Source organism: Calidris pugnax, unplaced genomic scaffold (genome assembly GCF_001431845.1).
Source record: "Calidris pugnax isolate Ruff unplaced genomic scaffold, ASM143184v1 scaffold349, whole genome shotgun sequence".
Classification (NCBI taxonomy): Eukaryota; Metazoa; Chordata; class Aves; order Charadriiformes; family Scolopacidae; genus Calidris; species Calidris pugnax.
Genome location: NW_015091088.1, coordinates 1,643,862 through 1,668,525, shown reverse-complemented (window position 1 = coordinate 1,668,525; position 24,664 = coordinate 1,643,862). Strand labels below are relative to the sequence as shown.

The window sequence follows — 24,664 nt, the reverse complement described above, 5'->3', positions numbered from 1 at the left end:
TTTATGTAAGTGCATATTGTACATTTCCCCTTCCTGTGGTCATTCAGCCCCAGCTCCACACTCCCTCCCTATACCCCTACAGCTCCTCTGCATCCCCTTGCCTCTCCAGCTCCCAGCTGCACATCCTCCACCTGGTCAGCTCATTGCTATCATTCCCTGCAATCCCTGCCTTTCCCTCAGCAGGAGCAGTGAACTAGAATGTAACATGCAAAGTTGTAGAACGTTTCTACTTTGTTCTTCTCTTCTTTTTCTCTGAAGCCTCTATGAGCTTTTTTTTGCTCTAGGCAGCAACATGCAACAACAAAATAAACACACAAAACAAGGCAAACAACAGGAATTAAAATGAATACAGTTGCATATTCAACATAAGAAGCATACTCTGCTGAGTGAACTCCCATAGGGGATATAAACATTAACCTGGTTTCCTAAGAAGAAAGGGAAAACCTGTCCCCCCAATCGCTTTTCCATTACATTGTGCCTGTGGGACTTGTTTCTGCCCCACAAGGAAATCCATTTCAAACAGAATTTGATGAAGGGTGGTATAAATAACTCCATCAAGTTTCCATCAAAACAGGTGGCTGGGCAAGGTACAAACCCATTAATGGTCCCAACAGAGGTCAAGGCTGAAGCACACTTTCAGTCTTGGACATTAAGAATCCACAGATCCACGTACACTTCAAAAATCAGACAACAGCAAGTCCCACCACAAAAGGAAAATAAGATTATTTAGTTCTGCACGTGACGCTATGAAAAATCAGACAACAGCAAGTCCCACCACAAGATGCAGAGATATAGGAAAATAAGATTATTTAGTTCTTCTGCACGTGACGCTATATGAAACATGAGAACTGTCTCCCATACACTAATTTTATTCTTGTTTTCTTCATAAACTATAATGAAACTGTTATTCCTCTTAACTGTTGACTTGAACCTACCTGTATTTCAAGAATTTGGTTTTATTATTATTAAATGAGTAAAAAACATGGCTTAGTCTGTAAAATCACATCCTTAAGACAGGCACAGACATTATATACACACACTTTATAGGCTGAGCCAGAATATTCTTTTTCCTTCCAATTACTTATTCATTAATTGCTTCAAGTAAATTATTTTACAATAAGGCTGTATGTTTTAGTACTTACACATACAAAATCAGCTGTAAGTAAATTATATTCAATAAAAGATAATTGCCTTCTTCCCTAGAATGCTTAAAAAAAAAACATTAAAATCCTGCAAGGATTAAGGCCTCTTCCATCTGTCCTATAGATGCAATATGCAACAGCGTACAAGTGTCCGATTTGTAATTCTGAACAGAATAGAGATAAATCCATAAGGCATTTCAGTCCTTTTTCTTTGGCATGGTGGTGGGTGGAAATAAGCATTTCTAGGGCTATTTCTTCACTGGTGACTACTCCTCTCCATTACTGTTATTTCAGCAGCCGTTTTCTCTGTTTCAGAAGTGCATCTCGAAGAGCCAGCTAAACAGGAAAAAGAGTGGAATAGTCAGGTAAGGAGAATATTAAGGAGACAACACCACTATAACACCCCTACTATCACATTAACAACCCTCTTCAATTTTTTCAACCTTATAGAAAAACACTAATAAGCTTATTAGCTAAGTCTGTGAGCAGTAGCTGGCAAATGTTAACGACTACAGTGGCAGAAATGCTGGGGTTATTTAGCTAAACTTGATAGTAAAATTTTTAAGGAAAGAGTTGGACTTCAAAAAGAATGTTTCAGTACATCATTAGCAGATCCTATATAATGAATAAGAGTAACATAAACTGTTCATCCACTCATATTTAACTAGAAGAGATCAAGAAAAAGCTTCAGTCCAGCTAAGAGGTAGGTAGGATTAAATGGCTGTTTTTTTGAAAGAGTATTACAAAGCTTCTTTTCAAGGGGAAGGAAGGAGGAATACTAGAATTTTTACAAGTGCCGTATCACTCTCAAGAGCCTTTGTTATGTATTTCAGACATGTTTTGGTTGGTAAGGGGATTTAGCTCTGGCCTATAGACAGAAATCCATTCTATTCTGCCACCAAAGAGTGCAGTGGAACACAGTATCCTATCCTTGTAACAAGTATTAACCAAATCATCATCAAGTCAACAGAACTGATGTTGTGGGCTAACTTTATAGAATCATAGAATACCAGATTGGAAGGAACCTCAAGGATCATCTGGTACATCTGATCATCTTGGCAAAAAAAACCAAAAAAACCCAAAAAAACCCCAACCAACCACAAACCAAGAAACACCACTTTGGAAAAAAAAATTAAATCTTCACTCAATGTTTAGATGTTACATTTAAACTTGAAACGTTAATCAGGATTGCTCGTTTGCAATGTTTTCTGTGTTTTCTGAGAGCTGGGTTAATGTGGTCGGCCTTATTTGGGGTGGAAGCAGAATGATAGCAAATATAAAGACTATAGAGAACATTAGTCCAAGTCTTCCTGTTCAACAGGAACACTTAAGATGTGTTCTCTCTAATGAGTCTATAAACAGTTTCAGTCTTGCAGCTCCTAAGGCAACAAACTGCAGACAAATATACATTATCCTAATGATATGATCCTGGAAACAACAACTTAAAGGAGAGTTTGTAAAAGAAGCATCTGAATGCACTCTAGCACAAGACAGAACCCAGCAAGAAAACATAAAAATTAACACCACCCAGAAACAAGAACCCTGCATAATTGGATTATTCTAGAAGTTTTTCTTGGAACATGTTCAAAGGAGTTCAATTTCATAACACCCTGTAAAACCCTAGACCGGCCATCTGCCAGGTTAGATAAAAGGATTTTAACGCAGATATTTGTTGTTAGCACAGACTTACCCCGCCAAGGTGACACACAGGAGGGCAAGGCAATATGCCTACACCAGTGCTCTGGCAACAGCTGCCACACACAGTTCAGGCATTATCCCCAACAGAGGTGTATCACAGCAGCAGGGGGGCTCCCTGCCCACACTCCATTCTTGCCAGTCACCTGGGGGAGCTATGTGGGCTCCCTGCCCAATGCCTTCAGGAGCAAAGTCATCCGGTGAAGTTTCTGCCTTGCCTTTCAGGTACCCCTTCAGCTACCCTTGGCACAGCTGCCTGGGCGAACGCATTTGGCAGTAACTGGACTGCCAAATACGTGTTTGTAGCTTGTATATCCTGTCACAAGGGCTGTCCCGAATCCCACACCGGCCCTGTGGCCAGGCTTAAGGTTGAGGAACCAGCAGAGGGCAGGGGCTTCACCAATGAGAGCAGCACACTGTGACAGGCTAAAAATGAAACTATTTATTTTTTTCTGAACGGTTTCAAATAGGTAATAAATAGCATTTCTGTCTGTGCTTTAAGCATTTGTGACAAGCTAGTAGATGACCTCACGGCCAGGACAGGCAACTCCATAATATGACAGTAACAGGAGAAAGGTCAAAGAAAGAATATGGAGAGGGAAGAAACACACTAAGAGCTTGTTCTGAAAACCCAACTCCTCCATATCAAGGAAAAGTTTCTTCTATCACAGGATTATAGTCAGGGTTCTAATATGATCATCTTTAACTTATACAAACAAACTACATTATCATTGCCTTCCTAACCTACACGTGACTTTGCAAGAGGGCTTAGTCCTCAATGTCTATTAAAGAGAAGAGACTGACAAAAGTATTCTTCACCAAGGCAATCTGATAAGATCCTCTGGGATTCAAGGGAAGCCACCTAGCCCACAGTCCTTTCTAGCAATTAAATCAAAGTAAATAGCAATGACTGAGGGCACAGGATAGACAGCACTTCACCTGCATTGTAAGTTTATTGCTCAGACTGCCCCATCTATTTTTAATATTAAATATTACCTGTTTTTCCCTGAAAGAACGCTTATTTTTCGTCCGGACACTATGGCTGTATCTCATCATCATGAAGTTCTTGTTCTTTTGCTTTTCTTTGTTGGAAGAGCTGGCAAATGGGTTTATTCTTGTTTTCTTTTTCACATATGCTTTTCTGTCTGTTTTTCCAGCCTAAAATAAACAACATAATATAGTAACAGAGGGTGATTTTCCTTTCCTTACAGTTGACATCAGCTGCTAAGATGACATGTTCTATGGCAGTAACAGTAAATCCAGGTTGAGTATGACCTTCAGTGTATGCCACGTGCATTCTTCCATGCTGGCTGTAATTCTTAAGTCACAGTGAAAATTGGGTGTGTCTCTACTTTCACTGTCATCTCTGGCCAGCAAGAGGCTGTTTATTTGTAACAGCCAAGATGCAACAGCGAAAACCTATACAAAACATTTCTCAAAAGGCAGGTGTCAGCTGGGCACCACCCTTACAGATGCAACCCCACCACTTCCTCCTTCTGCAGGAGACAAACAAAACCAAATCTAGAAAGACAGAGAATATAAAATAGCTAAGTTCCTCACCATTGCAGTTGCCAACCTGGTCTCCTTGTCCGATTTAGGCTTCTTATGCAGATGTTCAATATCTCTGAGTGAAAGCAACTCTCCCCTACACACACAAAAATAGGACATAAATCCCCATACAAAACTTCATCTCGCAAGAAAAACAAGATGCCCTCCTGACCCTTTGTCTTCTCACCCATCTTTTATGTCACTGTCTTCCTATAAACTTCCACACAAGCACTTCTTCTTTCTCTCAGGCTACTCCTCATGCTTGGGACAACCCTTACTGTTTTAAGTCTGTAGTTACTGTTTTTCAAGTCCTGCTTTAACCTCAAAGTTCAAGAATCTCTGGAGATACTATCATACTACTACTGCTACCAAAAACATGCCTATTTCTCTGAACAAACAAAACAGTCCCATCTGTCCTTTTTCCATCCCCCCCCAGGTTTAAAGAAATTCCCCAGGCCAGGATCCATTCTAGGCTGTCTGGCCATTTGCCATCTGTCACCAGGAGATACTGGCCAACAGTAGAACTCTTTGCCCTGCTGCAATTTAAAGCTGTATCACCAAATTATAGGGAAGAGAAAACACAAATCAATAGTCCATAACCTACCTGCCTTCCTCCTCTTCATCTATTTCAATATTTTTCCTCTTGGCAGCTTTGCCAGGCGCAGAATTAAGTTCTTTGGAAAGTTGAGCAAGACGTATTTTGTGGAATTCTTCTTGAGTTAGCAGCCTGCTTGTACTGACCGCTGCAGCTTTGGCTTTTCGCTCCTCTATGGGCATGCTTTTCACCTTCTCTGCCTTTTGAAAAAAGTACAAAAGAAGAATTATCCAGAGCTTTGCAAACCATTTTTGTATCACAATCCATGACCCTTTCCTCCCAAATACTTATGTAGGGGCAACACTGTTGGGAAATGCTACAACCAGCTGTTAGGATTCTTCATAGTCTTTAAAGAAGCACATCCACTCCATATTTCAGAGTGAATAAAAGCACTCATGTCAATATCATAGCTTTAAAGAAATTTAGCACTAGGGCAGAATTCTCCCATCCTTCCCCTCACCCTGGCAACATCCATACTTCAGCACAGGTCATAAGTAGTACTTCAACCTCACTGAGTCTGGTCAAGTTACACCGCAGCCCTCTATGTAGTTATTTATGAGCAGCCACATGAAGCTACAGAGCAAGAGAATCTGATCTGCTGTTAACAAGGTTCATTTGTATTTGGGGTAGAAGACACGTAGAACTCACTACTTCTTGCTGCTCCTCATCTGAGGAGTGATGCACATCAATCCATTCTCCATCTTCATCATCTTCTTCCTCACTCAGACTAGCACTTTCCCATCCATCTGCTCAGGGGAAAAAGCATACAGAGCTGTTCATACAGATTCAGCTTAACTACTTGAGTTTGAAAGAACTTAAGATTGAAGCAGCTTTCAACTGCCTTTCATCACCTGTCAGTAACTGCACTTGTGCCCAGAGATTTGCTTACCAAACAGTGCTCAGGGGAAAAAGCATACAGAGCTGTTCATACAGATTCAGCTTAACTACTTGAGTTTGAAAGAACTTAAGATTGAAGCAGCTTTCAACTGCCTTTCATCACCTGTCAGTAACTGCACTTGTGCCCAGAGATTTGCTTGCCAAACAGGCAAGCTGTAGGGTCTCAGCATCCCAGCCCTAGGACTACATAGACATTACAAAGACATAAGATACAGCTTCATACAGCTGATTGGTATTTGTTAGTGATTTTTAGAAGACATCCACAGTTGAACAGACCAGCAGCTCCCATGCTTTTCCACTGGCAAGTTCAGCTACCAAATTCCATCTGGCTTGTAACTGATTCAGACCTGTGCAAAAAACCCTCAATTTTTCTTAGTGCACCTACATCACATGCACATTCAGTTACAGACACTGATTTTTATAGTGCTAACTGCATATGGCAGTGTGACATCTTTGAAAACACATATACACTCACTCCTACAACAGACTGCTTAAAACAGCTGGTGCATTTCTCCGTTACTGTGTGCTGCATTCACCTTAATACACTTATTTATTATGAGTTTTCATCAAAGCTGGAACAATGGTGATCAGAGCCTTTACAGGAAATGCATTACATGTATCTTGTTCACTCAAAACCAAGCCAACCACAGAAAATACCCAGAGCAGCTTGGTTAAGTCAGCGTCGCAGCAACCTCTACCATGAAGCTTTACATAGCGTAACTCTCATCTGAAGTTAAAGAACCACACAACAAAGTGCATTGGGGACAGTCTCTGAAGGAACACAGTAGTTTACAGATGCTAATCATTACACTGTTCAGTAATGGTGTTCCCCACTCCCTGCCATCTAAACCAAGGAGGGCAGCAATGCAATTAATAGCTAAGTTACTTCCTACAGTATACGCATTGCTCTTCCTCACTGCTGTTCAAACTCACTGATGTGCTAAAGTTACCAGCTTCAGAAACCAAAGCTAAGAGATTGTTACACTAATTGTTGCATTCACACGCGTAACAAACATGACATATCAGGGTCATGTGACAGTAGCAAATGAAACGCACCAAGTTTTATGTCCAAATAAAATCACAGTGACAATGACGCTCAAAATAGAATTGGTAAAGAAAAAAAAAAAAAAAAAGGCCAACCTTCCTCTTTGTTTCCTCCCTTTTCTTGTTGACTCTCAACCTCCAGTACTTCTGCTCCTGGAATATAATCTTTGGCATCCAGTTCTCCATATTCATGAATCCTGGCTTCCAACGAGGCCTCAGTAGGCTTACCCTGAAATTAACAAACCACATATTAAGCAGGCTGCTATTTTAATGCCCACAAATCCATGAAAAATTTGGGGGAGATGGGGACGCAGGTAAAAAGATAAATTATCTATTTTAATGCCCACAAATCCATGAAAAATCTGGGGGAGACGGGGACACAGGTAAAAAAGATAAATTACGCTTGATGAAATAAGAAAATATGTAGGAAAACTGTTAAAAATCTGTAGCGCGATCCTTCTGTCAAAGGGTTTGATAAATTTGAATGAAAAAAATCCTGAAATAAGAGCACACCACATCAAAAGGCAGCAAGGGAGCAGGCAAGGGAAGAATGCAGGTGTGATTCCACCTAATTCTCAAGAGGCTATGAGAACTGGTCTCACCATCATTTTTGAGCACACGAGCCTACGTTCATGGTGAATGCAGTACACATAGAACAACGCTTACCCTGAATTTCTTCTGCAGCATCTCTGGATTCAGAGAGCGGAAAAGGTGGATCAGAGTTCTTGCAGACATCATCACATCTACCCAGAAAAAAAAAGTGTCAAGAATAAGTACAGAGAAGCAGAATTCTGTGCAAACTGATCAGTTTTGTTAATTAGTTCCCCTGCCATAACTACCCTCGACTGTTTTGTGTCCTGTGTATAGACACTCAAAATACAGAGAAATGCAAGAGACACCAAAACTGATGTCTCTCAGACCATATAGAAAACAATTAAAGACATCAGTATTCTGAAGGCTAGGAGGACCACATGATATGGGAGAAAAAAAAAATTAGAAGTCATACGCATGTAATACACTTACTTTTATTTTTATGAGTCTTGTACTGAACAAGGTCTTGGAGCAGATCTTCAGTCATGACACCAAAACTGATGTCTCTCAGACCATATAGAAAACAATTAAAGACATCAGTATTCTGAAGGCTAGGAGGACCACATGATATGGGAGAAAAAAAAAATTAGAAGTCATACGCATGTAATACACTTACTTTTATTTTTATGAGTCTTGTACTGAACAAGGTCTTGGAGCAGATCTTCAGTCATGGCTAATGGACATCTCGCGGTGATTTCTTTAATCGCATTGATTCTAAAAAATGGGAAGTGAATTATTTTCTGAACACCACAGCTGGGAGAGACTCCCACTGGCCTAGTAATAGACTGAATTATCTGGAGCTTGAAGAACCTGAATACAGCATTTATACAACATTTAGTGTAACAAGGAAGAACAGCACAAAGAGCTCTCTGTGCCACGGTTCTCCAAACCCCTCCACCTTTGGCACATCCTCTACTCTCCAGCTATTATTTTGTCTGATCCTAGGCCTCAGGATCCTGCAAGTGAACTCTGGGCCCAGGCAGGCAGGAAAAGCAGCCAAACAATCACCAGGGAAAAAGAAAAAAAAAAAAAACCACCAAGAAACAGCTCTGGAGTCAACCACGAGCAGGCCAAGGACAATGTAACAGAAGTCTGTGGGCTCACACAAGTTCCCTTTTAAACCATCTTCACGCACACACTTAGTGCGCTACATACCTGGATTAAAACCATGCCAAGAGGAACAGGAATAGCTACAAAATATTCACAATGTGTCTACACACAATAGTCTGCCCCTGTTGAGTGCTTCATCCTCAAGGACAGTTCAGCTCTCTCCTACACTTACTGATCATTCTCCTCTCCACTTACACCAGAGCTTTCATAAATACCTCTCTTGACTTGTCAAAGAAAGTAAACTGCAGTTCCACTAACAGCAACATTTAAATTTCTTGTCAGTAGTGTTTTGAGAATGAAATTACAACGTTAAAAGTCCTGAACTATGATGCTAGCCACTCGCTGAGTTACATACAAATATATTTAGTTCAGATGAGAGGTCTGCCCTCAAAGAAGAAACAACAATATCTAGGAAGGAATTAAAATACAAGACCAAATGACAAAGAAAAAAAAAACCTTTTCTGGATTTCATAATGGTGTAAAGTCACAGCACTAAGCAGAGAAACCTATCATTCTGGGGAATTTAAAACACTGCCAACAAAAATAAGGGAAGTTTATGTCCTAACTTGTTTTTATTCAAACAGGTTCTTGAAAGCATAGTACAAATGACAGGAATAAGTTGCAGGTGGTTTCAAAAAGAAAAATACTTTTCCACATTAGAGAGTTTTAGTTTTTGTAAGATTCTGTACCCACCCTACAGTCATGACCTCCCCAGAATTCTTGTCAGTGACAAAGTTGTTGGCAATGGTCATTAACACCGACTGGATAATCTGAAAATAAGAAAAAAAAAGGTTAAATAAGCTTAATGCATATTTAATTAAATTGTGAAAGTGATTACATATTACTAATTAACAGACAATAGAGCCCTTTTCACAGAAAGATAGAGCTCAGGGTCTGTCACTATAGCTGGCAAATATTCTAGACACAAATTCTCTTGCAGAAATTAAGACAGACATGGGTGGGGTTTTTTCCCCTTTGTACAAAACAATCCCTTGGAACTTGCAGAAGTAGCCAAAATTATCATAAGCTTTTCAAGATGGAGGGTCTGATCAGATTCCCTTTCCCCCTCCCCATGAATGCACTCGGTTATATTCCCATGCTGGCCTGCTGTTCCTTCTTAAGGTCACCACAGACAGGTGAAGTACTGACCTCGGGTGGTACTAGCTGATGTGAAGCTTGTGCAGCAAACAGGAGAATCTTTGTAACTTCTGGAAGGAAAGAAAAGTGGGAAGATGATGCCAAAGCACATTGCTGCAGCTTGCTCTGGTCAATAAACACATCCACCAAAACAGCAAACTCAAGAAGCTGCCCAGTCTAAGTCTCAAAGCCATTTAAGTTCCTAATTGGTGGGAATTTAAGTTCCTCCCTTGGTGGGAGAGGACTGATCTGGTCTCACCCCTGCAGCAGTGCAGGCCCTTAGCAGCCAGCTAAGACAAAAGAAATGCTCTAGAACTAGAGTGAAAGGCCTGTAAAGGCAGCAAAAGGCAGTCACGCTTTGCTCAACTAGTCAGGATTTGCAAGGAACTAGGGACTTCACAGATTCATTTTATTCCATTGCTGGAGTTTCTCAGGTGCTCAGATAAGGAGCATTGAGTGCACACACCTTCCCTAAAAGTGCTCTGCACTTCTGGCAGTACAGCCAGACCATGGTCTTCCCCCATCCCCACTCTCTGGAGTACTCCTTTTACAGCACTGCTTCTCAGAGCTGACTGTGTGCGTGACTTGACAGAGCAGCAGTGTTATCTACTACTCTGCTCTTACTACTTACCTCTCTGATGGGGCTGTAGGAATCTCTGAACGAAGGGGTAGAAATTAAAAAGAAAAAGCTGCAGGAAAGAAGTAAGTTGCAACAGATTAACTTCTTGTCTTTTAAATTGAAATCACCTTCATAGGCTGATATGCTGTAAAACAATGACTCTATACAGCTTGCTCTCTAAATGCCTTTGATTTTACTGCATAATGCATTCTCCTGTCTTAAGCTTGATACACGTGGAGATAAAGAAATAACTTGTACAAAGGAAATACAAGGCTCAATCCCAAACTCTGTGAAAGCCGAGAATGGTTCCTGTTAGACTGCACGGAATTCAAATCAGGGCACTGCTGTGCAGTCCTACAATATGCTGCTTCCCTTTGCCTAGGGGACACAATCTTCTCTCCCAAAACTGAAAGAGACTCCAGTAATTTTGATCCCACTTTGGCTGTACCTCAAAGAGTGCATAAGCAATTGCTGGACTCCTTTGAAAAGCCTTTCTTCTTTGAAGAGCCTCCCAGAAGCGTGCAAGTCTCCAAAAAAAGACATGTTCTCTCCTCTGTTAGAGGCAGCTCAATTGCTATAGAACAACAGCTTTCTCTAGTAGAGCTCACTTAGTACCACACAAGTCTACATCACTGCCCCGTTCCATGAGGTTCACTGGCAACTACATGACTATACATCTGCACTTTTCAATATACAACAAAATTAAACCTCATTTTCCAGAGGCACAAGGCCAAAACGTGCCACCACCCAAACCAGGCTACTATCAGAGTACGTACCTCATGTATTCCAACTAGCCTAGATATTAGGTCCATGAGCATCATCTTCACCTCAAATCGTTCCTTACAGTTTTCCAGCTGCTTCAGCAGTTTCTCTGCAAAGTCTAGAAGAAGCAAGAATAGATTTGTGGTAGAATTTAAGAGCACAATGCAGAACTCAGCTGGGATTAGATTACAAAAGGCAGTCAGTTTGGTTTGGGTTTTGTTTTTTTTTTAAGCCCCAGTGCTCTTGCACTGGAGAAATTAAAGGTAGCCAGAGCACTTCCCCAAATACATTATTTTTCTTCTCTCATGCCTAGGTGCTCTGAAGCTGTGCACAGGTTCAGCAGAGAGGAAAACTAGCAGAAGTTTCACACCATCGCAAGCATAGGGTCAGTATTTAAAGCTAGATTTTTATAGATACATTTTTTGGGTTCATCTGAAAAACAAACTCCCCAGAGGTTCACTAGATCAGACTAAGACCAAATTAAGTGATATTAGACAAACAGACTAGTAACAGGAATACATTTGTGAAGCCAAAGAAGCTCTAGTAGATAAATTACTCCCCATTCACAGGAACTATGACTTCCTCACATACAAGAGGTAGAGAGCCACATCCTCATCTGTAGCAACCTGAAGTGAATGAAATAGGAGGTGTCCCTAAAGTAGGAGGTCCCTGCCCAGGGCAGGGGGCTTGGAACTTGATGATCTTTAAGGTCCCTTCCAACTCTAACCATTCTGTGATTCTAAGTAATATTGCTCCTTTCTTGTCTGACTGCCTACAAGTGTTCCACTACAACAAGGACAACAGGATTGATCTCACTTGTTTGAAGAGCTACGAAACTCTAGGTAAAGCACACTGCAAGGATCACACTGTCACATTTCTATCTACTTGTCACTTTCATTCTCCTTGCAAAGCTGTGTCTGGGATTAACACAACTTGCAAAAAGACCAAATACAATGCATGCTTACCTTGGGGATCATGAATCAAGTGAATAGCAGAGAAGTTGAACACCTCTGGCTTGCTCTTCTTCTTCTGTTTCTGTATGGCAAAAACAGTACGAGACATTTTTTTTCTTTCCACAAAAAAGCTGCAAGTGCTTCCATTTCAGGCTGCTGCTAAAAGCTGCCATTTACCATTCTTCACTTCAAAAAGCGGCACTTTGATTTTAACAAGTAAACTATTGCTCTTTGCAACTGCACAGAGTTCTTTGCCACCTGACCTAGGAGGCAACAGAAGCTGCATTAAAAAGCTGCATATAAAGACACCACATACTTTAAAGTAGGGGACCAGACAAAGGGTACCCAGAGCAGAATTAGTCCACAACTTAAGACTCTAAGTCTGTTTAAAAAAAAGAGCCCTTTTCCAGGCAAACAAGGCACATGCTTGGCCAACAGACACTAGAACACTTGAGGACCTCTGCCTAGAAGAAATGATAAAAGTTGACAACAGCAACAACAGCTAGGTCAGCAGTAGCAACAACAAGATTTCTGCACTTGAAGGATTAACCTAAAATGCTGGCAAATCAGATTCTACTCTCCTCACCTTGAGGACCTTCATTGCTTTTTCTAGTTTCTTCTTGCGCTTGGTGGTTTTCTTGTTAGTTGCATAGCGTATCATCAGATCTCTGGCTGTGGGAACATCATCCTTGAGATAATGCAAGGAAAACAAGACTCAGGTGAAAACAGGCTTCAAATGGGAATCAGAGAAACAAAAAGTATCAATATTTTTCAGGATCACATACTATGTTTGGAAACTCTCCCCATGTTTTATCATACAGCGATACTAGCATTTGAAATCCTGATTCCATAAAACTAACCACATACCTACATGCAAGAGAGATCACAAACACGTAGCAGCACATCAGCACAGTAGCTTTTAGAGATAGTTAATTACAGAGTATTGTTCAGTCACAGACAAATAATGATATCCTGTATTAGGAGGTTCTAGAGTGAAATTCTGTTAGTTTATCAGCCTTCTCAAGCTATCTGAATTATGTTCATTTGTATGATAACAAAAAACAACATACAGCTAAAAAAAAACAGCAAAACAATCAAGCCAGCTACCAATACAGCAGGTGAAAACCTCTTCCTACAACTCTACATCACACATCTAGCAATTCACATCTTCATGAACCAGACTGAGCAGCCCCTGCTTAGGTCTTTAAAGTGAATTGCTGCCTTCACCAAGACAAAAGGAAAGCAAAGGAGCTCTTTAGTATTAGTCTTTAGACAGAGAGCAATGACATCCTGCTATCAGTTGGGGCCAGCTGTCAAAACCACTGAACTTTTTTGTGAAGTGTAGAAACATCTGGAGGAAAGAAGATGGAAAACTAAGTAGCACCGAAGCAGACAGACTGACAGAGCCAGGGTCACTAGGATGACAGACCTATTACAGTTTGAGTAACAGGGAAGAGAAGATTTAATCGCAACACCCACCTCAGATTCCGAGTCACTGTCTTGTTTCTCGTCTTCATCTTTCCCAAGAAAGAACTTCAAACTCGCAACTAACACCTGAAAAGCAAAGGAAGTTCATGTAGGACAGGATGAACTGACAGGAGTGTTTACTACAGCCCTCCATCCACATCTGAGGTTAGATTAGGCAACAGCTGGTTTTAGCACGTGATTGCTGTTCTCACCTTTGTCACTTTGGAAAAGCAGGCAGTTGTGATGACGTTTACTGTTTTGGCATCATTCCTGGAATAAAAAACATCACATTTTACTTCAAGTTTCTCAGAAAATTCAGTCTCATGAAATGTGACTCCTAACAAGCAGGAAGCTTGATTAGAATCAAGTCTCTCAATGCTCCAAGTAAATTAGCAAACAAAGTTAAGCTTCTGTCCTTTTCTTTAATTCTTCTAACATAGCAGTGGCTTCATCTAAATAAACAGTCAGTTATGTTCCATCTAATTCGTAATGTGACTGAAGGGACACCAGCCTCTCACCAGCAGTATCACTTGTTGCATTTGAATCCCTATGCAGTTAATTTCTGTGCAAAACCCAAGAAGAGCAAAGGAGTTGCAAACTGAACTGCTGAGAAGTTTCCAACATGTTTTTAAAGTCAAGAAGCAAGCAGCAGTGCAGACCGCCATCTTCTCATGCTATTTACTGCTGGCTATCATCTGCTCTGGTGTTTTGTTAACACAACAGAAGCATTCAGCAACGTATTAGGTACAAGAAAGCAACTGGCAGTACCCGGAGTGCTTTTATACTCCTTTCAATATTTATCTAGACAATAACTTCTTAAACTGCTATCTGCTAAAAATACAAGTTATATTATAGCTTCACAAAAAAAACCCCAAAACTCAAAGCTCCCATTAGATCAGTCATCTAGAATGACCTTACAGACTTAAAACAAGGAAAAAAAACCCCAAAATTCTCTTTCCACTGTACATCACAAGCTGTATGCTAATATTAGCAGCTTTTATGTGCAAGGCTCAAGAACTGAGCTGCACACAACTTTGGTTTTGACTGCAATACACATAATATACCGTTTTCAACTAAAACATCAACATTTCAACCCAAGTAACTCTGAGACTTCACTCAAGACAGTATTTCTTCCCAGCTAAATTACATTCCACAAAATACACCCCTCACTGGAACACAAAGAAGAAAAATATATTTAAATGACAGCCTCCCAGTATTACATTTTGCACTACACGCCGTGAGTGATGTCAGAACGGCTGCCTCATAATAAGTGGGGAATCAGTAGGAGCCTGCCAGACCTACCAAATATTCCTTCTGTAGAGTTCAATCATCACGTCCAGAGATATCTTGGCAGCAGTGGGATTGCTGTCTCTCAGCATGGTGTACATGAAGTTCTGCAGTGACTGAGAAAAAAGTTTGGAAGCATTTATTGCTATAAGTCTTTCACAATATCAAAAGGTTAAACGGAAGTGTACCTGAAAGCCAAAATACTTACTGTGTTTACTTTATTGTTTTTGTGTTTAGCATTGACATTCTTGATGTCCGATACGATGTGAGTATAGAGAGTCTGGAAAGGGAGAGAGAGGAGGGAGTAACCTACACAAGTCATGTAGAGAACAATGCAGATATGTTACTATTCCTCCAAAGTCTCTAAGTACTAAAATGAGGGACCAAATTGATCCCCACTGAGAGTATATTCTCTTTTAAGTTGGAAAAAAACAACAAGAAGTTATCCTGTAAAGTCTTACGTAAAAATAAAGCATACATATTTGAAAAGTGTATGTAATTAACAGTACAAACAGTAAGACAGGAAAATGAACAGCAGGAAGCATGGCTTAAAAACATCCCACCCTGTCTCATTCAGACACATTCTGATGGCCAATTTAGTAATTCCGGTGGCAGAAAGCAAGCAATTTCACTTTAATGGCAGAAAACCTGAAATACATCTTTAGCAAGCAGCTGGTTTGGTTTCAGTTGTTTTACTCAGAAGTTCTCACACAGAACTCAGTGAAGCCTGCTCAGAGAGCAACGTGTTTATGGCTTTCACCTGCAAACGCATCCAAGCTGCTCAGCTCCAAACACAGGACAGGCCTCCAGCCTGCAACAGCACGGCAAAGATCTTTACAGCACCACCCTCCATTGCTAACCAAACATACAGCTCACATCTTGCCTCTGGCACAGCCGCATGATGAAAAAGCAGAACTATTATAAACTGTCTTATTTTGTGAGCAAGGCAAAGAGAGCAGCTGCCTGCCAGCGCTGCGTTGCTTCTGGCAAGTTGGTCAGGACCCCCTGGAAACCAAGACTGATTTGTAAGCGGGGCTTACTTTCCGTAGAAGCTTATCGTGACACCGCAGCAGCTGAAAGAAGAGCTCCAGCAAACTTGTTGGATTTATTAGATTCTTGTTTCTTAATAAGATCAAAGCCTTACAGAAAGTCTGCAAGAGAGAAACAGGGAATCAGAACGAAAATTTCACAATACTTCCCGCTTTCCATCTCTATTCAAAAATTAAACAGCAAACTCTAAGTGCTCATCTCACATATTTTAACCACAGGCCACGTTCTGCCCAAAACACCTTTCAGTGTGGGTCTTACCATGCGGAGGTCCACATCCAGGACAGTGTGGTGGTAGGAGAGCAGCTCCTTCAGCTGCTGGGGAAAGCTGGCCATGTGTTCCGGGTAGCAGTGGGCAACCTGGGCAGAGACAGAGCCAGCTCAGACCTCGAGTGCAAACCCTGGGTCACTGCGTAACCCTGGCAAGGCGTGAGGTACTGTGAGCAACCAACATAATTATAACTGCTTGTGTAACAACAACTTGAACTTAACTTGTATAAAAACAACTTTAAGCCTTTGAGTACCTAAAGGGGCTACAGGAAAGATGGGGAGGGACTCTTGATCAGGGCATGGAGCTTTAGGACAAAGAGTAACAGTTTTAAACAGAAAGAGAGGAGATTTGGATTAGATATTAGGAAGAAATTCTTTCCTATGAGGGGGATCTTTTCTCCGTGGTGCCCAGTGACAGGACAAGAGGAAATGGGCACAAACTTGAGTATAAGACGTTCCACCTAAATACGAGGAGGAACTTCTTTACTTTGAAGGTGGCAGAGCACTGGAACAAGCTGTCCAGGGAGATGGTAGAGTCTCCTTCTCTGGAGACATTCAAAACCCGCCTGGACAAGTTCCTGTGCAACCTGCTCTAGGTGGACCTGCTTTGGCTGGGGGGTTGGACTAGATGATCTCCAGAGGTCCCTTCCAACCCCATGTGATTCTGTGGTGAGACACTGGCACAGGTTGCCCAGAGAAGCTGTGGATGCCCTATCCCTGGAGGTGTTCAAGGCCAGGCTGGATGGGGCTTTGAGCAACCTGCTCTAGTGGGAGGTGTCCCTGCCCATGGCAGGGGGGTCGGAACTAGATGGTCTTTAAGGTCCCTTCCAACCTAACACATTCTATGATTCTATTACCAATGCCCAGATGTAACAGATATAGTGCAATTAGAAAGTCACTTTAAAAAAATTGTGCCAAACGCTTAAAAGAACAACCTGTGTTCCCGGGAACGGCCAGCGCACTGCACACCCTTGGTCAATGCCCGGTTTTATCGCGACTCCGCCCGGGCTACAGCCGCCAAACCGGGGAGAGGCGTCCTGCCGCGGCCGCCGCGCCGGGCAAAGCCTCCGGGGCGGGGAGGGCTCGGGGCCTACCTGCGCCAGGAACATCACCAGCTCCGCCAGCTCCTTGCTGGGCTTGTCCGGCTGGAAGGTGAAGATCTCCACATGGGACTGGTAGTGGTGGTACTGCTGGAGGAACTGAGCACACACAGGGGCTGAGGGGGACACCCACCGCCTGCCCCACTCACCCCCCCAGCCCCACCTCGGCTGCCCTCAGCGCCCCCACCCCGCCTTCTCCCGATTCCCTACCTCCTCGGTGTAGGACTTCGGGTCCCGCTTGATGAGGTTCTGCAGCTGGGGCAAGTTGCTGGGCAATTTGTTTCCCTGACGGCCCGACATGGCGACACCCGCCCCGGCGAACCGCCGCCGCTCCCCGGCACACGTGAGCGATCAGCTGGGCGCCGCCATCTTGTCCCGCCCCCTCCCCACCGGCGCCGCTAACGGACAAACTTCCTTCAGAGGCACGTCCTCCCCGCGGCGCCCCCTGCTGGCGCGGCGCTGTCTCACCGCCATCCGCCGGGGGAAGAGGCTTCTCTCCGGCATCCCTTCCTCCGGCTTTCGTGGCTTCTGGGCCACCCCGGCACCGGTAAACGCCATACCGGTCACACTGAGGCACCATAGCTTCCTCCTCTGCGCCTTCCCAAAACAGAACAAAAAACAAAAAAAAAAACCCCAAACCAAAACCACCCTCTTCTTGAACTTCATCATTTCTGGTAGAGGGAGATGGTGTTCCCATCTTATGCTTTTCCTGTTTTCCACTTGCTGAACAATGCTAAGGAACATAAAGCAGGCTAGAACCAAAATAATAATAATAACAACCCTGATCTGAGTTACATAGTGTTTCCCTCTGCCATGTGGCAGCATCATTAAACCATCCCTTAGGTATGTGCTCTGGATGGGCTGGTCCACTGCCAAAGCCACCATGTTTCTTTAAATCTGTAATATGAAAGCTGCAAGATTGTAAGTGGAAATCCTTAGTGAAATTAACTGGTATTGTGCTTCCTTTGTTCTGGTAAAGTTCACTGTTATAGAAAGAAAGCAGCTCTTGCCGGAGGTTACTCTCATTCTAAACAAACAAACTGCAAACAACGGTGAGAATAAAAGAACTTTTCCCATTTTAAAAAGCAGATGAACTGTCAAATCTTGGTTTTCTAGCCTCTAGTAGTGTCACTACTCATTGTACTGATCTTTATTCCTGTCTCGGGGTAGAGAAAAATGTGATGGCTGCTGAGCTATATTTACTGGCCAGCCTGCATTGCTGTCACGAGCGGAGTGATTAACTTCATTTGCAAGAGAGAAGTAGTGAAATATTTATTAATCTAAAACAGTGATTTAACCAAGTTGGTAGTGAATGTGACAGTGTTTATGGGATTCGATGGCAGGGGACACTGGGTTATTTACTGCACAGAGGCCAAGGTCAGACAGAGCTGTCAGGGAGACCCTCCCATTGAGTCACAAGGTTCAGAAAGGACCTCCTTGCTTTCTAAACTCCTTTTCAGAGAGGAATCCAGGTGCAGATGGATCCGGTTCCAGTCCCAGACTTGGTCTGTGGTTTATGTCTAAAGGATTATATATGCACAATCAACTCTTTATATCATTTAGCTAAGATTTCAAAGATTAGCATGCTAGTAGTCACTTACTGAGAATCTGTGGCAGTAAGCAGTCTCTAAACCTCAAGGAGTAACCTTGAGCGGGTGTCTCTGCTCAAGGGGAGATCCTGGCGTGCAGCCCGCTGCCATGCAGGAGAGCTCAAAGGCTCTTGGGCTGTCCACTATTTATGGAGTAAGATAATTGACCTATAGTCATATTCTCATGGCAACAAAATATCTAGCAGCATTTGGCTCTGTTGCCAGCCATCCCCCAACGTCCAGGTGCAGCTCATCACAACTCCCACTGATGGTCATGGCTTGAGCAGGAGCAGGGGGGAGAGCACACCACCACAACTGTCCAGCTCAACATATAGTGCCTCTGGTTTGGGGATGTGACTTTCACCTGTTTTCCCTTCCGTAGGGGAGCCAACCTCTGTGCCTTTCATTTCCTCCAAACCACAGGTATTTGTGAAGCTTCATTTTCCTTATGACCTACATTTTCCCTTTTTGTTTCCTTGAAAATGAGCAAGGGGTTAAAAAATTTTGGAGGAGTTGGGAAGGGCACTGACAGACAGATGGACAGATAATGTCATTACAGAAATCTCACATCCATAGGTAACCAGGCAATTTGAAAATGGATGAAAAAGTAAAAGCACGGGCCCGCCTTAGTTCATTGTACTCAGTGATAGAAATATGTAGGCTCTACTGAAGTGTGTATGAAATGTAGACATAGTTATCAGGAAAACGGTGAAAAACAGCCTGAATGAGAATCAAGGTGAAGCAAGACCTTTATAGAATTCATAAAGCCACTTCTCAGATACCAATATATTTCTGTTAAATGTATTTCTTGTCTTGGCATTTCATTCTATTTTCCGGTTTACAGAGCAGTATGAAGGCAGAGGTTCTTAACCCCATCATCGACCGTGTGCTATTAGAGGTAAGCCTTCGCTTTTTTAACATTAGGAAATGTTCCAGTAAAATGATTTTGAAATGAAACAGTCACATTTATGTCTGAAGAAAGTACTATATAAAAAGAAATGTCAATATCATTCTGGCTCTTCAGTGCCAGCTCATAAACTTCTCAGGTTTGTGTTCAGCCTCTCCCACAAATACCACACTAGTAATATTGCATTTACTGAGGAGTTAAGAGCTGTATGACTGAAGGGGGCTCTTAAGTTCTGCTGCTCTATAGGTCAGTGCAGAGGAGACAATTCGCAATGTGCTGTTCAACCCTTTTCTAACCTGTGCTCAAGTTGCCTGGGGTAAGTCTATTCTTACTGTTCCGTTACCCGCTTCCAATATTGCAAAGTGTTTCTGATACACAGACAGTTTCAGACTACTCTGGTCTTTAAAGTCTGAATTGCAGGTGTGCTACAGCGCTTCCATCCACCGGCATTTAGATTCCTACAAAGATTCCCAGCCTTGCAGCAGGCATGGTCAGAACATGGATAACCACATGCCAGATGTCACCAAAATGTTCATGAGTGATCTCTTTTATTAGACACTATCGTTTATGAGGTGACCTCTTCTGTTAGACACTGTAGGGTATTTTTCATCAGAAAAGCACAGTGAGTAAAATGTGCCTCAGTTTTACTGAGAAGAGGTCAAGAGGGAGTAATATGCTCATGAAGTACTAAAATCATAGAATCATGGAATTGTCTAGGCTGGAAGGGACCTTTAAGATCATCTAGTCTAACCATCAACCTAACTCTGATAAAAAAACATCACTAAACCATGTCTCTAAGCTCTATGTCTACCCGTCCTTTAAATATCTCCAGGGATGGTGCCTCAACCACTTCCCCGGGCAGCCCAGTCCAATGTTTAATAACCCTTTCAGTGTAAAAATCTTTCCTAATATCTAATCTGAACCTCCCCTGGCACAACTTGAGGCCGTTTCCTCTTGTCCTGTGCCACGAAATACTAAAAAGTACTATCTGCAGCACCAATTGTTTTAACTCTGTTAGTTCAATCACACTATAAACATATAGCAGTGACTACGAATTGTCATTCTGCACCTAGTAGTTGTGTTGTCTTAAAATGACAAAAAGATTGTTTTGCAATAAGCAATTTTGCACTGAATTAACAATACCTTTAAGGAAAATCGTGGGAAGTTGAATAGAATTCTAGTAAAGATCACTATACCCTTCCTTTTGTTATGGGGTAAATTTGCTGTTGCAGCTGATGTATCTTTCTGTGCTCCAGGTATTGTAAAATCCAGGAATGTCCAGAATTGTGGAATACAATGTTTTGTACTTCTTAAGTCCCATATTTGTATACAAATATGTAATAGTAAAGCCTAATTTCATGGAGAATTACAAGCTGCTATACCTGCTATACCCTTCAATTCAGTATTAGAAGCCTCAGGGGATAATGGTTGAAATCTTTAAGGGTCATTCGTAAGACAAAGATTGCTTCTCTGAGACACCACTTAGTAGAGGTTTCACTGCCTGCCTTCAATTATGTATGTATTGAATGAAGTACCTTACCCTAAAGTAAAAGAAGCTATAAAAAGTAACATGTGGACTTTACATCCATACAATGATGGATGGGAAATAGGGAAGGGAAATAGGATGGAATATGAGCATAAGGATACTCCATCTGATCTCAGATGCAATCATCTTTTCCTGTGAAAACTGAATATTACATCTTTAAATCAATTTTAGGCAAATCATACTTCAGTAGAGAAGTACTGTGTGGATGGAACCAGAATATTTTGTTTACATTGGTTTGTATTTTTCCATCAGTCAAATAAATCATTTGAGATACTGAACTGAGTACGCTAAAAAAGAGTGTTTTGAAGATGAATGTGAAGGGAGGATGGACTTGGTGAAGTCTTTCACATTCTGACTTTGTGATTTACCTTTGGAATGATGAGCGTGATTTTACCAGAGTCTGACAAAAACAGATCTTGCCTTAAACTTTTAAGGGAGACGGTCTGTCTTTCTTTTTGTCTTTCATCAGCACCTTTTTCCAGGTCAGTTCACTGAGTGTGCCTTGGCACCTCCCAAACTACTAGGTTTTAAATACTTATTTCAAAAATAACATAGGTTGTGAAAATTACCTGTTCTTTGGATCAGATCTGTTTTTCATGGCATTCCATTCACTTCTGAGCACGCCTCTTTATGCAGCAACAAAGGAGACAGGCTCTTGCACTCACTAAATTGAGAGATTTGTCAAGATGAAACTTAAACCGATGTCTGCATCCCTACAGCCTTGCAGATGACCCACTACTACAGGTCATTGCTGAAGTGTGAGCTAGAAGTAAACTATTAGAAAATTCATTTAATTTATTTGCATATTAAAGGTATTTGATTTTTTGATTTGTTAAATTTTTAAGGCAAACAAACCGAAGAAACCCACAAGTTGTTTGCTGCTTTTTAGAGTATAGTCTATTCTAGTCTATTCATGTGTAAACATCTCTTCCCCATGATTTGCTCCTACGCTCCAGCATCCATTGCTTGAGACAGCTAAACAAAAGAACTGTCTCCTCCACTTCTTTCACGCTGCTTAGATCATCCACAGAAGCCGTTAACATCTTCCTCTAAAATGTGCCTCAGTCATATAATACAAAATCGCAATCATTATTTGAGATGCTTTTTAATGATATTTCCAGAGTCACCCACCAGTCAGGATTGGTAACAACTTTAATGAGTCTGAAATGCCACAGTATTTTGAGTGACAAATACAGATTTTCACCTTTTTTCTGCTGCACAGGAGTGTTTTTATCATCCAAGCAGTCATCCAGCTCACAGGATTATCTTTGAGACATTCCACTTCTATTTCAAATGACAGCCCTGTTCTTTCTGCTGGTCTCAAAAGAATGTAAAGAGTGGAAAAGGACTTTCCTGAGTTCTTTTTAAAACCATCTCGGAGCAAGGCTTAATGTGACCCCATCAGCCAGTCTGACCTACTTTGAAATTCTCACAGTCTGACTGGAAACCCCTCTGGACTTTAAACACTTTTTTTTTTCTGTCTCAGGTCAAACCTTTGTTGCTGAGAATATGAGGACATCACGGGCTGCTTTTAGTGTGTGACCTGTACGTTTCCCATGCTCTAATGCCCACCTCAGCATTCATAACTTGGCAATGGTGTGCAGTCTTAGAATTAAAAAAAAAAAAAAGAAAAGAAAATGTAAAAAATTGAGCTGCATTAAAAAGATGGAAAATTATTTTCAAAGGAAAAAAAGAAAAAAAGGATGTGCTCTCTGGAAATAGGAAGAATTTTCAAGGTCGGATTAGAGAAAAGGCTCTCTAAAAGAATTTTTCAGCGTTGTTCAGAATAAACAAGAGATGACATCTGATTAGTTCTGGCAGAACTGGAATAACGGCACTTCTGAAGTAAGACAAAAATCTGCACGAACTTGAAGGAGGTAAGTCAAAGACAAGAACATTCAAAGAGGAAGAGCCCAAAGGAAAGACACCAGCGAATTTGATCACTCTGGATCTGGGGTGCTCATTCCCCCTGTATTGCCTGCACCCCAAAGGAATTAAAAAAAAAAAAAAGAAAAGAAAATGTAAAAAATTGAGCTGCATTAAAAAGATGGAAAATTATTTTCAAAGGAAAAAAAGAAAAAAAGGATGTGCTCTCTGGAAATAGGAAGAATTTTCAAGGTCGGATTAGAGAAAAGGCTCTCTAAAAGAATTTTTCAGCGTTGTTCAGAATAAACAAGAGATGACATCTGATTAGTTCTGGCAGAACTGGAATAACGGCACTTCTGAAGTAAGACAAAAATCTGCACGAACTTGAAGGAGGTAAGTCAAAGACAAGAACATTCAAAGAGGAAGAGCCCAAAGGAAAGACACCAGCGAATTTGATCACTCTGGATCTGGGGTGCTCATTCCCCCTGTATTGCCTGCACCCCAAAGGTCCCTGAGCACGCATCTGCCAAGTGTGTCCTTACTGGTGCCCCCACTTTGATCCCCTTCCCACAGCCCCCGCAGTCTGTGGAGGAGGTGCTCTGACAGACGCACAGCCGAGCGCTGCCTCTTCATTCTGCCGTTCAGACATTTCACGCAAGGAGTGAGAGAGTATTTCTTATGCAACACTGCAACAGTGTGCCAAAGGAATGATAGGATCACAGAAGTGTCTGGGTTGGAAGGGACCTTTCAGATCATCAGCCTAACTGCCAAAACCACCACTAAACCATGTCCCTCAGCACTGCATCTACCTCTCTTTTAAATTACTGAGTAATTCAACTAACTTCTAAACACCTTCAGAAGCCTTTCAGCCCATTAAGTAGACCCGTAAAATTGCAGCCCTACTCTTTCTGCCCTTCCTTGTCCCAGACACTGTATCAGCAGCTTACACGATGCTGGTATTTAGGGTGATCTGTGCCTTTCCTCTAGTTCCCTTTCCAGTTCTGCCCATTTTGCACATTTCTGTATGCCTTCAGTTCTGCCTCCCCCACCAGGTGTTTTTCACCCCACTCTCCTCCACTTTCACCCCTCCTTCCCCACACTGGTTTCAGAGGTTCTTCCCTCCTGCCCATCACCTCGTGCTTGGAAAGCTGCACGAGGACATCCTTTTTCTCCTCCTGTTCAGTTTTGGAAAAGCCAGAGGTGAAGACAAGGGGACATGGGAGGAGAGAAAGCCAGAGGGTCTTGGGAGACAATGGGAGGACTCTAAACCAGCTCCTGCTGAGTGCCCTCCTTCCTCCTCCAGTGTAAAGAGGTTGGACTAGCGATTGCCTGAGGTCCCTTTGAACCTGCATTTCCTTAGAATCTCATGTTTATTTTACCGTTCTTACCAATGTCTCCCCATCCTCCCGCTGTTCCCTATAGTTTGGATCACACTTGCAAGACAAGCCAACCCCTACTCAACAGAGATTAAAATCTTCTAAGATCTTGTAAC

At 42.0% G+C, this 24,664-nt stretch overlaps 1 protein-coding gene across 1 annotated transcript; it reads right to left on the bottom strand.

Annotated features, from left to right (window-relative positions):
* Positions 1–853: 853 nt before the first annotated feature.
* Positions 854–17,624, bottom strand: SDAD1 (SDA1 domain containing 1). The gene is made up of 22 exons (XM_014957848.1): positions 17,475–17,624; positions 17,259–17,363; positions 16,156–16,254; positions 15,888–15,998; positions 15,056–15,127; positions 14,863–14,963; positions 13,773–13,830; positions 13,573–13,647; positions 12,680–12,781; positions 12,106–12,175; positions 11,155–11,258; positions 10,391–10,448; positions 9,772–9,830; positions 9,316–9,392; positions 8,129–8,226; positions 7,588–7,664; positions 7,018–7,150; positions 5,629–5,726; positions 4,990–5,180; positions 4,398–4,482; positions 3,834–3,995; positions 854–1,478 (listed from the first exon to the last, which is right to left on the bottom strand). The coding sequence occupies exons 1-22, from the start codon at positions 17,562–17,564 to the stop codon at positions 1,428–1,430; spliced, it is 2,076 nt and encodes a 691-aa protein (XP_014813334.1). The 5' UTR covers positions 17,565–17,624; the 3' UTR covers positions 854–1,427.
* Between the last annotated feature and the right edge of the window lie 7,040 nt (positions 17,625–24,664).

Excerpts from the sequence above, each read along its gene's own strand:
- SDAD1 (XM_014957848.1), bottom strand. The coding sequence starts at position 17,564 with ATGTCGGGCCGTCAGGGAAACAAATTGCCCAGCAACTTGCCCCAGCTG. Across the intron at positions 12,176-12,679 it reads AAGCAATGAAGGTCCTCAAG|AAACAGAAGAAGAAGAGCAA; the intron begins GTGAGGAGAGTA and ends TTTGCCATACAG. Across the intron at positions 3,996-4,397 it reads CCAGGTTGGCAACTGCAATG|GCTGGAAAAACAGACAGAAA; the intron begins GTGAGGAACTTA and ends TGTTTATTTTAG.